The sequence below is a fragment of the Lithobates pipiens genome, unplaced genomic scaffold (assembly GCF_037356315.1).
Source record: "Lithobates pipiens isolate NorthernLeopardFrog02 unplaced genomic scaffold, aLitPip1_a1.2 Scaffold_3, whole genome shotgun sequence".
Taxonomy (NCBI): Eukaryota; Metazoa; Chordata; class Amphibia; order Anura; family Ranidae; genus Lithobates; species Lithobates pipiens.
This window is the reverse complement of record NW_027507790.1, coordinates 107,249,654-107,263,784: the sequence shown is the minus strand read 5'-3', so window position 1 is coordinate 107,263,784 and position 14,131 is coordinate 107,249,654. Positions and strand designations below refer to the sequence as shown.

Below are 14,131 nucleotides of genomic sequence, written 5' to 3'. Positions count from 1 at the left end.
ACTTTGCGGTCATTCAGCAGCCAAATCTGAAGGGGCTGAAGTGGTTAAAGAGAACCTTTTATTATCATAATGATCGCAATCTTAAATCAAATATTTTAAATGTTTACTTGATTACTACAGAAGAGTCTATTCCCCAGCACAGCCCCTCCAATCATAACCCTCTCCTCTTCTGGGAGTCTCTGATTACTATCTGTGCTGACCCAGCATTAAAGCCTACGTTTAGTTGATTTTTTTTTTAAATCAGCCCAAGGAATAGTACTTACATTGAATGAGAGGCATCCCTTATGTTGGTGTCTGCTCTTGAAATCTTCTCCTTACTCCTGTCCTTACTGATTGGCTCCTTGGGCTGCTTCTCCCTCCCCTGGTCTGGGCTCTGCTGTTCAGAGACTGCAGGAGGCTGATACCAAATGAAATACAGATACTTACACTGGTTACATTTCAGAAATTAGATTTATTGATTAAATAAAAGTATAACTATAGGAAAAAAAAAATTGTTTTAGGCAAAGTAGAGATAGATTAGAACACCTATTAGGTTTTTATTGCTTTCTTTGCCCCCATTGGGGAGTTTCACCCTCTCTATTTTCCCTATTTACCATTAACATTAAAAGTGAAAGTAAATGAAAATCTAAAATGTTGGGTTGTCCCCAGAAAAGTAATAGAGGGGATATTTCCCAACACTAGTTCTGGTGACATGGGGGGTCAAATGGAATTCCTTTAATTTTCATAGATTTCCTCTCACTTCCTGTTTGGCATTGCGACAGGAAGTGAGAGTAAATCTCCCCAATGGGACCCAGATGGCAAAAAAACAAAAAAAAACGAAGGACTTCCATCTTCAACCAGTCTTCCTTCTGGGTTCGTGGAAAGCCCCCGTTTGACTGGCAGAATGGGGGTCGTGGCCACAGCATGGCTCTCTCTATGGATGGCACTCCATCCACTAAAAGTGCAGTGTGCATGCGCCGGTGACACTACTGGTGCAGATAAAGCAAATATCTTCTAAACAGTGCACGTTTAGGAGATATTTACTGTACCTACAGGTAAGCCTTATTATAGCCTTACCTGTAGCTATAAATCAAAAAGAAGCATTTACTACGATTTAAGGGTCACAAATGTTTAGAATAAAATGTCAGGCCCTGCAAATCATTAGGTGGCTGGATCCCGAGATCAGAGTGTTTAAACCTATGGCTAGGATGCCAGCATAAGGTTCAAAGTGTACAGCTTTAACATGTTTTGGCTATACCTCCCCAAATGACATAAAGACACCTTAAAATGCAAAGCCTACCATATCTCCAAGATAACTGATTGCATACCTGCATGTTACGCTTGTATAAAATTCTAAAATCTAAAATTCTAAATATCCATCCTCTGGGGAATTCCGACTGTTAACTGCAATTCATTCTCTTGCGTCTCTTGTTTATGAACCTAATTTGCAAATTTTCCTGATGAGTGCTACTGATTGTGGTTTGACATTGATTGCAATTTGTATTTTACCAAGTATAGACTAGAGGGAATAAAACATCATTTTGGTGATGATGTTTTCCTAATGATTGCGTTTTCTTTGTATCACTGAATTAAGTAAAGAGCTAGGGAAGAGTATTATAACATCATCTAAGTGTGCCATAGAAGGCTATATATTCAGGCTACAGATTCAAACATCGCATTCCATCATTTGGCCGTGCAAGGGTTGAAAAGTGATTCTGAGAATTGGGAGTTCTTGTTATCCAACTCAGAGATCTTCAGGCCTATTGGAAAATAATTGCAGTTAATGAAAGACCTTTTCCTCTTCTCAGTGGAAATGGGAACAACGAGCAGATTTCTCACTGCTTGACATTCTCTGTGACTGATCTGTCTGTCTATGACCCCCGCTATATGCCTGGAAGCTGACAAGCAGCTGGTATTTATTCATGGCACATTGGGCCTCTCAAAATATGAGTAAAGTCTCAGTGTTTTCTGACTTCCAGACAGATGCTTGACCGGGCATGTAGCTCAACAACCTGCTCCATTGAGCCAGGCTTCATTTAAACTGGGGTGGATAGTGAGTGCTTGGTACACATTTCACTATGGCATGGCAAGTTTTAGATACCAATTAGTAAGCATCAAATTGACAATATAATATAGAGAAGTATAAATGTGGATTCTTATTAAAGTAGACTGTAAATAAAGGCAGAAAACTCCCAATGTGCATACTTGTTCCAGGACCAATTAAAAAAAAAAACTAGCATTTTCAGGAGAAATCAGCTATGCTGTATTTCCCTTAGCCCTTATGATTAAGTAAGTATAATATATTGCTGAAAACTATTTTGCATTTTGTTTTGATCCAATAGTTGGAGCTTCAAGCTCTTTTTCAAGTGGCAATTTGTGGCTTTTTAACACCTTGATGCACAAAACCTGTTAACAGAGATCAGTAGCTCAAGGTGAAATTTACACATAAAACAGAATGCCTCATCGTAGAGACATATTGCTTATCACAGTGGTCATCAACTCTGTCCTCAGGGTCCACTAACAGATCATGTTTGCAAGATAACTAAAATACATCACAGGTGATTGGGATGACATGTGGGACTTCCCCTTCAGATCCCTGGTCTCCCTGAGAGATCGGCTGATACAGTTTAAGATGGCCCACCGAGCATATTTCACCCCATACAGACTGCACAAAATGAACCCCGCCTCCCCCCCGGGATGTTGGCGTTGTGGGACATTACCAGGGGACTTCATTCATATTTTTTGGACCTGCCCAGCCATTGTTGACTATTGGAAGGAGATACTAGGGGTCATTACACAGGTCACCTCCATATCGCTCCCACTCTCTATAGAAACCTGCATACTGGGCCTGCTAGATCATCTAATTCCCACTGTGGCGCGGCGCACCCTAGCTGGGCTACTTCTCTTCTATGCCCGCAAGGCCATTGCGCTCAGCTGGCGTAAGCCCACTCCTCCCCCTCTCTCCCTGTGGAAAAAATTGGTGAACGAAAGCCTGCCTCTCTACAAGGACTGCTATGTTAATAGAGGTTGCCCGCAAAAATATAACAAGGTCTGGTCCAGCTGGCTGGCGGATGCCTCCACGGCCTCAGACCCACAGCCTACTTAACGCATTTTCGTTTGTTAATAAATAGGATTATGCACTAGTGGAAATGTTGTATATCTGAGTAGCGTGGTTTAGTCCTGAGTCGTCCTACTGCACATGGAGACGGCCCTCTGTGGCCGGTGAGATGCCTTGAATTCTCCGACATGTTTTGTATGTAACGCACTGTCTTATATTGAAACTCTTTACACGTCACGCTTGTAACATTAATCGTGACCAATGTCTATGTTTTTGTTTTTGTTTTTGTCTGTTTTGTTTTGCTTTTGGTTGCTTGTTCACTGTCTAAATTCCAATAAACAGATTTGCAAAAAAAAATAAAATACATCACAGGTGATATCATTTGCTGCTCAGTGATTGCAGTATTCTAGTCTGCCTCTCCCCAAGTTAATACATAAAACCTGGCCTGTTAGTAGGCCCTGAGGACAGGGTTGATGAAAACTGGCTTATCAGACAGCCCAGTTCATAGTTTCAGTGAAAGGCAATCTGTCTGGCCATATGACTATTATTGCTGTGTTGTTTTTTAGCTAACCTACAGTGCTCTGGGAATCATTTGTAATGTATTATCTGTTTAAATAACAAAGATTGTATACATATAGTAACAGATATAAAATAGTCTGGAGCAAAGAAGGAGGGATTGGTATGTGTATAACAAACGTAAATGTATAAAATAGTTAAAAAATTTAGGAATATATAGATATAATTATGTGACAAAACCAAAAACAGAGACAAAAAACTCCCAGGGGCCTTTAGGCAGCAAAAAAATACAAAATATGTCAATATATTTTATTGATACAAAATTACATAGTTTCAAAAAAGTGCAATTTTTTGAGCAGTATATCAAGTTTGAAAAGATGTTCATGTATATAATGTTGTTTATCTATGCCATTAGGACATCCTCATCCTGTGTAGTATAGAGGGTACATGTACCAAGCATTTAGGAATTTACATAAATAAAAATATAGACCCAAACATTATTAACCAACAAAAATACAAAAAATTAACCAACAATCACATTTTAGTTTACTGTAGTCAAATCAGATATCTGATTGATTGGTATGAGTTGCTACATTTCATTCTTAAAGGTTAAAATGCTAAATGTCAAATTCCCAGTTCACAATGACGTTTGGCACATTTGTTATTGGTTTACTTAATATTTTTTTTTTTTGCTATTCATTATATGTACTTGCTTATATGCCTAAAGATTTTTGGCTGGTATATTTTAAAGTCAACATCTCTTAGCATTCATAAAGAATAACTTAACAAGGGTTTTAGTATAATAAAACTATGCATACCATTGTGGTTTCCAGCTAGCTGTAAAATACATGTCATTTATAAATCTTTCCCTGGGACATTGATCTCCTTTACTTAATATTGATCTTCTTTACCTTATCATTATCACCTTTTAACTTCTTTAACCCTTTAACTACTTTATACTTTTTTGTCAACAGCCTTTTGAGAACGTTCTCTGTTTGTCAAGTCATAAAGTCTTTGTATTCTAGGGTGAATACTGTTCTATACCTTGTCCAGCCGGTACATATGGCAGTAACTGCTCGTCTGTTTGTAACTGTAAGAACAATGCCGTGTGTTCTCCCGTGGATGGCTCATGTACTTGTAAAGCAGGTGAGAGTCCCATTTCATGTCCGTTCATAGAAGCCCCCATACAAAATAAGAAATATGTGATATCCTTTGTTAATCTTAAAACTAAATACAAAAAAGCTAAAGAAAATGTGAGTGGGTCGGTGGTCAACGGCATTGTGATTAAAGTGGATCTGCTTCGCTGGGTGAAATCATTTTTGGTGGATTTACATTGTAGGACTTGTCAAAAAGTGTGTGTGTTTATTTGCTATTGACTTTTTTCGTGAATGGGTAGGGGGGTGAGTGGTATCTGGGAGCTCCCTTTATTTTTAAAAGGGGGTTTCAGCCATCCAAATGCAGACCCCCACAACCACTGGGCCAGGATTATGAAGAAGAGGCCCTTGTCCTCATTAACATGGGAATAAGGTCTTTTGACAGGGGGTCCCTTTTGGTAAGGTACCCACCCATATTAAGGGCATGTGGCCTGGTATGGTTTAAGGGGGGGGAGGGATTCCACACTGCCCTCTCTCTTTCCTGGCCTCCCAGACTGGTATGGATTTTGGAAGAGACCCCACACTTTTTTCTTTTTTTGAGCGGGGTGTCCCCTTAAATTCCATGTCAGACCTAAAGGTCTGTTTTTTGCTTACAGTCACCTGTCAGGCAGGAAGCTGTCACATTTAGCACAAATACTCCCTCATATGTTCACACCAGAACGAGGTGCGAAAAAGACACGTTCCGTGCGCATTTGCCCCAATGTGCTCAAAATACACTATCTTTGTGCGCTGCTGTGGCTGCAAATGTAAATGACACCCCAAATGCAGTGTGTTTGAGGGCACCAAATCACATAGTACTGCGTTTTTTTTTTCAAGTAGCACATGCACTACTTCAAGTTCTGGAGCAATTACACACTTTTAAAATGAATGGGCTGCAAAATCGTACTGCACGGGAATGCACAGAAATCGTACATGAATGTGTACTGTATTCTAGTGCGACCCCAGTGTGAACCGACCCTTGTGATTAAAAGTTTTTGTGGCTATTTTCCTGTTAGGTTCGAATGTAAGGGAACATTCGCCTAAGGAAAGACAACAAAGAAACTATAACACTAACACACTTATTAGAAATATTACAGGTATTATTCATTACGCTTGCATGAATGTTGTTTAAATTCTACCATAGCTGTCACAGTAATTAAAAGGTGGTTTCAGATTGTGATAATCCAGCCATCCACATGCAGACCCCACAACCACTGGGCCAGGGTTATGAGGAAGAGGCCCTTGTAGTCATTAACATGGGGATAAGGTCTTTTGACAGGGGGTCCCTTTTGGTAAGGTACACACCCATGTTAAGGGCATGGGGCCTGGTATGGTTTAAGAGGGGGGGGGGGGGGCTCCACACTCCCCTCTCTCTTTCCTGGCCTCCAGACTGGTATGGATTTTGGGAGAGATCCCACACTTTTTTCTTTTTTTGGGCGGGGTTTCCCCTTACTGTCAATTATCCAGCAGTCCTTTGATTGTGATCATTTTTCCCGCCAGGTTGGTATGGAGTCGATTGCTCCATTAACTGCCCTCGAGGGAGCTGGGGTCTTGGATGTAATCTCACCTGCCGGTGTCAGAATGGAGGAGCCTGCAATGCTCTGAATGGAACTTGCACATGTGCTCCTGGCTGGAGAGGTGTAAACTGTGAACTCCCATGCCAGGTAATACTACATTCGCTACACAGGATCTTTGCACTGTGATACGCTATCTGTTTCTATTGTTTTCTTTTTCTATGGATTATACTCTGAACTATGATTATATTCCTACATTACTAACCAAATATGGAACTCAAAAGAAAGCTTTAGCTTACCTCAACGTGCTTTATCTATATAGCCTATAAGCCTAGTACAACACTGCCCCTGGTGGTGGTATTTCAATTTTACCTGTACTAGAATAATTGATTCGTTTGCTCAGTTCTCACTTCACATGGATCAGTTCTTATGCCAGCTTTATCATATCATATTGTTATTGTTAAAAAGTAGCTCTTTTTTACCAAGAATAAAATTTCACTGTTCCAAGTTAGACACATTTGACTTCAAGCCTACGATAAAATAACATGATCTCTTTCTTCACAAAGAACATCATCACAGTGGTCAAAAGTGAATGTCGATTGACCCTACTAATAATTGATACATCGAACAAACGTTCTTAAAATTATAAATTTTGAACAAACTACTAGTAGGAGCCAACTTTGAACTGGAGAGAATCAGCACAAGGCACAATCAATGTGAATAGCCAGTGAGCAAATATGGCTGCTACTTTGTGCATATACAATTACAAGCTATACATACAAACACCGTTAGCACTTAATGATTTTGCACAAATACCTAATAAAAGTGAAAATAAAAGTGTCATTCTATTGCCCTTTTCCTCCAGTGGTTGCCTTTATTGACCAATGGGCTGTACAGCAAAGTAAAATAAATGTCAAATATATAAATTTCAATAAAGCTAGGGGAGCTAATAAATATAGAATTCATATTGGTAATTTATAATACATGCAGTGTTTTTTTTTTTTTTTTTAGTTTTAGATTTTAAGATAGTTGCTGTCTGAAACCATCAGTGTTTGAAACAGCAATAGTGAAAGACTCAATAGCAAAACTCATAAGTGCATTGAGTCCATTTATTAAAATGTTTTGTATTTGTATTTACATATTTCTAGGATGGCACCTATGGAATGAACTGCTCCGAACGTTGTGACTGTAGCCATGCTGATGGTTGTCATCCAGCCACAGGGTATTGCCGTTGCCTGGCAGGGTGGGCAGGTAAATGACATGACAGCATAATAATCTTTTAAGACAAAATGTTGTGAACAGACCCCCTAAAATACAATTTCCCTTAAAATTTAAGTGAAATTTTTATTTTAAGGGGTCTGGTCACACCATTTTTGTTTATTTACTGCAATTGTTTGTCTGACTGTGCACAAATGTAGGTATTCAGCAGAACTGTACATATGAATTTAGCATTCGTAAAACAACGTTATTGAAGCAGTCAGACTAGGTGGCACTCAAGTATTCAGGTTCAGACTACACTTGTAGTCAAAGATGTGGACACTTTTAAAAAATGTAGGATTTGTCTGATTTGGAATGATAAATTGAATCCAAAATGTGCTAAAACTCATTAAGAGGAATTCATAAAGGGTGATATAGACCCCTTTAGAATTCTGATGGGTGCAGCACTGTCGGTGCTTTCATCTTATCCATGTACCTGTCAGACACAGGTACATGACTCGGTCCATGCCTGCATTGAGGTCAGAATGTTCATACTATACTCCTTCCTCAGTGCACTCCCGCACCCCCTTTGCGGCCACTGCTTCTGCCAGTAATGTTACTGACACCAGCACAAATGCTTGTCTGAATTAGATGCAGGTAAGGGAACTACCATCAAAAATCTGTCATTATGGCTATTTTGAATTCCGCTGGTTGTGTTATATATCATGTTATTGCAATTGTAATGCTGAATAGAATTTTACACAATTTAATATATCTAATCATGATACAAAAATGTCTGTGGCTGGTTAGATAGCCCTTGGAAGCAGTAACAGCTTTGCACCTTTCTGGAATAGAATGAACAACATTTTTAGGTTATTTAATATGATATCAGCATTTTATTATACTGTAGATCCATGAGTTCTTGGTTGTTTCTTGGCTCTCTATTCCAACACCATTCTTTAATCTAACCCAGAGGTTCCTAATGGGGTTTAGGTCCGGGCTATTTCCTGGCCAGTAAACAACATTGATATGATGGGATGAAAACCAGTCCTTTAGCAGTATGGCAAGGTGCATTATTTTGTTGGAAATGGAAATTGGGGAATAACTATGAGGAAAAACTGAAGAAAGAAAAATTTGGGATTTAAGAATTTTTTTTGCTGGGCTCTTGTATGGAAGGGACTTCCCTGTCTCATAATCTGCTCATATATTGATTTTCTTCTTCACACATACTCTTGGTGCTTGGCATGGCTTTATCTGTAATACCCTATACTAGGGATATACAATTAGCAATTACAATTAGCGGACCTCCAGCTGTTGCAGAACTACAACTCCCATGAGGCATAGCAAGACTCTGACAGCCACAAGCATGACACCCAGAGGCATAATGGGACTTGTAGTTTTGCAACAGCTGGAGGTCCGCTAATTGCATATCCCTGCCCTATACTTTTATGGCCATATGTTTCAATGAGTGGGGTTGAATAACCTAGTTTCTTGGTTTAATGCTGATTTTAGGTGATACTTTCCAAAAATCACACCTAAAAGTGGGAAACAGTTAGACCCTCTCTGCCCAGTTTTTATTGTGGTATGTGTTCCTTCTGGAAAGATTCACACTTCTATTTATCCTAATGATCTTTTCTGGCCATATACTGAAAGTTAGTTTATTTTTTACTCAGTTCACACAATTGAGGTTAATGGGTGACCCCCTGGGTATTCTGTTAACGGCACCCACTGCTGTCAGAATACACTGACCAGTGGCTGCGGCTGATTGGCTGGGACATTGTGTATTGAGGTAGATACCCACTGCTGTCAGAATAATCTGATCAGTGGCTGCAGCTGATTGGCTGGGACATTGTATTCTGATAATGGCACCTGCTGCTGTCAGAATACACTGATAAGTGGCTGTAGCTGATCGCCTGGGACATTGTATTCTGATATAGGCACATACTGCTTTCAGAATACTCTGATCAGTGGCTGCGGCTGATTGGCTGGACATTGTATTCTGATATAGGCATCCGCTGTTGTCAGAATACACTGATTAGTGGCTGCGGCTGATTGGCTACAGCCAATGATCAATGGAAAGTTTTCCAACATGTCCCTTTAACAGCAGTCCATTAAACAATCCATTCTGTTGAGCAGGAGAGCTCACACACTGCACCATTTACTTTTCTTTGCGTACAGCTTTCCTAACAAATTGCTTTCTAATAAAAAAATCTAGCAAAATATACTATTGCCATATATTCGTTCTTGCTGAGTGAGTGGGGTTACTTTATGATCTGTAGGAAAAGAGTGCTATTTCTTCGAGCTGCTTCTTGAGAGGGAATGTTGATTGCACAAGGCGGCTACAAGTGCAGAAGGCATAAAGACCTGAGTACTTCTGAGCGGCTGGGTAAAGTTTTATCATGAGCCCTCGGTAATTGCCTAGCAACATGTCCAGACCATCAAAGGCCTCTTTGTCCAGAGCCCTGGCAAAAACATTCCTTCACAAATCTCCTTATCGACACTAGAACAGAGCAAATCTCAGCTTGCTGCAGAAGCTGCATCAACAATGCATGGTAACTTCTACATACAGTATATAACATCCATGTCATACAGAACCACCGTACCTTATAAGGTTCCTTTTGCTTTTATCTGTCTGAAAAAAGACACTTCATGCAGATCATGACTCGGAAACCTATCAGAGTTCAACATTTTGTAAACTTTTTCTTTCTTCCACACAAAGAAACAAATGATCTATTCAGTGGTCCAGCAGCTTTGATTGTTAATGCGGAGCAGACACAATGAGATTTGGGATGCTGGCTAGCATGACTGTTAATAGCAGAATATGTTATCCATTCTGTCTCCAGAGCACAAAAGTTACATCTATTGCTATCTTAAGCAGGTCTGGGCCCATAATTAAGAGTTCACATTATAGATTTGTTCTTGGCTTGAAATTAGTGGCTCAGTTAGGGATTTTCTACTATAACACAAGGAGGAAAAAAAAAAAACCTTAACAAAACACGAGACTGTGAATGAGCTCTGCAGTGCAGCACTGTGTGGCGGTGAAATGACGTGATTTCCTCTGCGGCCTTTATCGTTTGTTATGGGATTAATCGTAATCTGCTCAGAGCTAATTGGAAATTAACCCCATGGCTATGTAACAGCAGTAATATACGTTTTAAAGAATACCTTGCCAGTGCATATAATTACTTTAAATGATTTCTTTTCTGTCTGTTAGATAGGGCAGTATAATTTTGAAATAAAACCAGATGGTAAATGGATGTTTACTAAAGGCCTTCTTATATAACGCTGACGCTTTTCTCATGAGAGTATGAATGGCCAAAATATGGCTTTAAATAAAGTTTCTGGATTACATGGGTTTATTCAGCTTTAGTACGCCTAATTTAATCAAGGCAGACTTGATAGTTGTCAGTATATTTCAGCTGAGTGATAAAAAGTGAATAATTTTGTTGGGCCGTTAAGGGGCAGTATATATGGTACAGGCAGCAATAAATATAACTACATTTTTGTATCTTTTTTCTTTGTGTTACAGAATAATTGGCAAAATGAGTACCACATTGGTTTTTTGGCCTACTGCTGTTAACCACTTTTACTAAGGAGTGGCCATTAGGGATGAGCTCAGGTATGTTTGTATCCTAGTCCAAACTCACCTAAGTGATCCTGACAGAAAGCTGTCACCTGTACTGTGCCAATTATAAACGGCCAAGACATTCCTTGCCCCACAGCCGCATATATAGAAGGGGAATGTATCTGTGTAGCTGCTGAATGCCTATACGACATATGATTTGCTCAGTGCATTTACAGCTTCTTGGCAGGATCATTTAGATGGGGTTGGATCCAGGATCCAAACAGCTCTGAGCTCAGTGACCATATAGGCATAGTTTTCTTGTGTGGCCTGTGGCGGAAATCCAACAGGTTCCTCCATCCATGCTAAACCTAATGGCTATTGTATTCTGACTGCCAACACTCACAGCTGTCAGAATACCCGTATAATGGCCGCATCTGATTGGATGCAGTCACTTTCAGATGAAAATCAATGAAATTCTGTCATGCTAGGGCTCTGAAAAATCACATAAATTAATAAGAGCTGCTAGCACAATATTACAGGAGACCAATATAAAGTATTTTTTTGAGCTGGGTGGTCCTGACATGGGCCAAAATTTGAGTCATGTATGGCATCCTTATCCCTAAACTCCTCTTGTGATATAATAGTTATTATTTTCATTAAAGTATATGTCCAACCAAAAAGTTTTGTATAGCGTAGTAGAGTTCAGATCTGTCACTTTTGTATTTCTATCCAAAGCTCCAATAGAGAGATTTATCCTCACTTTCTGTCCTGCTGACATTTACTCTCCAAAACCAACATGGACAGAAATGAAGTTAAAAAGTTTGTGGTTAAAAAGTTTGTAGCAAGACAGTAATTGAGGTAACTAATGGAACCATGGGTTGCAGAAAAACTTTGCAGGTGGTCCAACCCTTCCTTACTTTATCTTAAACTGAAAAAAAAAGTTTGAGTTCATGACTAACTACTACAGACTGAACTCTATTCCGACATGCAGTTATAGCTAATCTATACAGGGGAGTTTTAAACATCCATGTGAATATTTTAGAAGCTCCTAAAGAGCTGATAAAAAGCTAATATTTTTCCCAACTTGTAGATAATGCTAAAATATTCTATAACAAAAACATCTCCATCCGCACCATCCTGCACCAGAATACAAATTAAGGAGATTTTTATTTTACTTAAAGAAATTGCTTTCCTAGCCGCTATTATGTCATTACTGCCAAGACATTGGTAACATGTTCTCCACTGAAGGAGAAGATTAGTGTTCAGACAGGGCCACCAAGTGCCTGGCTCTGCCTAAATGTCAGTGCCAAATTGGTTTTGTGTGAGATCCTGTGGTCATAGTGTTCAGTGCCTCTTCATTTGATCTCCGCACTAGAAGGAGCGCTGATTTCTTCGCAAAGGTAATAAACATCTCATTTATCATCTATAAATATTCTAGAGCAGGATGTTATTCATGAGGTTGGATGTCATTACAATATAGATTAAAAAAAGTGCAGACTTGAAGACAATCTGAACTGTAGTTGCAATTTTTATTATGTACTAATTAAAAATAAATTCTGGAAACGAGTTAAAAGGTACGACCAAGCTGAAAAAGTGGTAGGGTCTTTGGATGAAAACAGCAACAGAAATAAATCACTGTGAGTACAGTTTTATGTTCACATTTTATCACAATATATTTCTAATATTCATTTACTCAGGCATGCACTGTGACAGCGTGTGCACTGGGGGACACTGGGGACCAAACTGTTCACTGTCCTGTAATTGCAAGAATGGGGCCTCCTGCTCACCAGATGATGGCATCTGTGAATGTGCACCCGGGTACAGAGGGCCAACATGCCAAAGAAGTAAGTGTTTTCTCTTTATGTTTACATCCATTAAATTGTATCTGAAGTGTATCTATTGTTCGACTATATTTTGTATAGGGCGTTACAGTGGTGGAGCAGATGAGCGGAGGGTGTACAGTGGTGCGGCAGATGTGCAAGGTAGTACAGTGGTGGGGCAGATGTGCAGGGGGTTACAGTGGTGGAGCAGATGTGTAGATGGTTACAGTGGTGGAGTAGATGTACAAGGGGTTACAGTGGTGGGGCAGATGTACATGGGGTTACAGAGGTTGGACAGATGAGCACGGAGGTACAGTGGTGCGGCAGATGTGCAAGGTAGTACAGTGTTGGGGCAGATGTGCAGGGGGTTACAGTGGTGGGGCAGATGAGCAGCGGGTTACAGTGGTGGAGCAGAAGTGCAGAGGGTTACAGTGGTGGGGCAGATGAGAAGAAGTACAGTCAGGGCCGTTTTTAAGGCAGGGCAAAAGGGGCAGCTGCCCTGGGCCCTGTCATTGTTGTGAGCCCAAAGCAGCTGCCTCATACTTGCCAACTATCCTGGTTTAAATTCCCTCATCCCTTGAGGTTTTAATCCTGTGCTGTGTCCCGATATCTCAGTGTGAAGTGCTGCTACTAATGCTGCCCAGCTCTGCCCTATTGTTATGTACAGCTGGCTCACCTGCAGACTCTGTGTTTACATGTAAATTACCAGCATTCATATGTAAATAGCGGCAGCTCGTGGCATTCATATGTATATCATTCTGCCAGAGGTCATATCCACAGTAATCTCTAGCAACCAATCAACAAGCAGAAATCATGTGCTGTAACCTCTAGTAACTAATCAGTGAGCCGTAATGTGTGCTTTAACCTCTAGCAACCAGTCAGTGAGCGGTAATGATACACTGTAACCTCTGGAAACTAATCGCAATAGCTGCATGATCTGATTCAGTAAACTGACTTTGAGTCTAGTTGCTATTTATTGTATGTCTCAGAGCAGGTGGAGAGCAAAATTGCATGGGGGGCCCAAGAAAAGTTTTGCCCAGGGTCCAATCAATATTAAAGACGGCCCTGAGTACAGTGGTAGGGCAGATGTGCAAGGTAGTACAGTGGTGGGGCAGATATGCAGGGAGGTTACAGTGGTGGGCCAGATGAGCAGCGGGGTTACAGTGGTGGAGCAGATGTTCAGAGGGTTACAGTGGTGGGGCAGATGAGCAGCAGGGTTACAGTGGAGGAGATGTGTAGAGGGTTACAGTGGTGGGGCAGATGTGCAGGGGGTTACAGTGGTGGGGCAGATGTGCAGGGGGTTACAGTGGTGGGGCAGATATGCAGGGGGTTACAGTGGTGGTGCAGAT

The 14,131-nt window shown here is 40.4% G+C and overlaps 1 protein-coding gene across 5 annotated transcripts in view; it reads left to right on the top strand.

The window, feature by feature from the left end:
• Positions 1-14,131, top strand: part of MEGF10 (multiple EGF like domains 10) — a 179,894-nt gene that overhangs the window by 126,240 nt on the left and 39,523 nt on the right. For all 5 annotated transcript variants that reach the window (XM_077462151.1, XM_077462149.1, XM_077462148.1 and 2 more), the window contains 4 exons: positions 4,579-4,699; positions 6,187-6,350; positions 7,349-7,451; positions 12,660-12,806. In XM_077462151.1, coding sequence (XP_077318277.1) covers positions 4,579-4,699; positions 6,187-6,350; positions 7,349-7,451; positions 12,660-12,806 — 535 coding nt within the window. The remainder of the gene's footprint in view (positions 1-4,578; positions 4,700-6,186; positions 6,351-7,348; positions 7,452-12,659; positions 12,807-14,131) is intronic.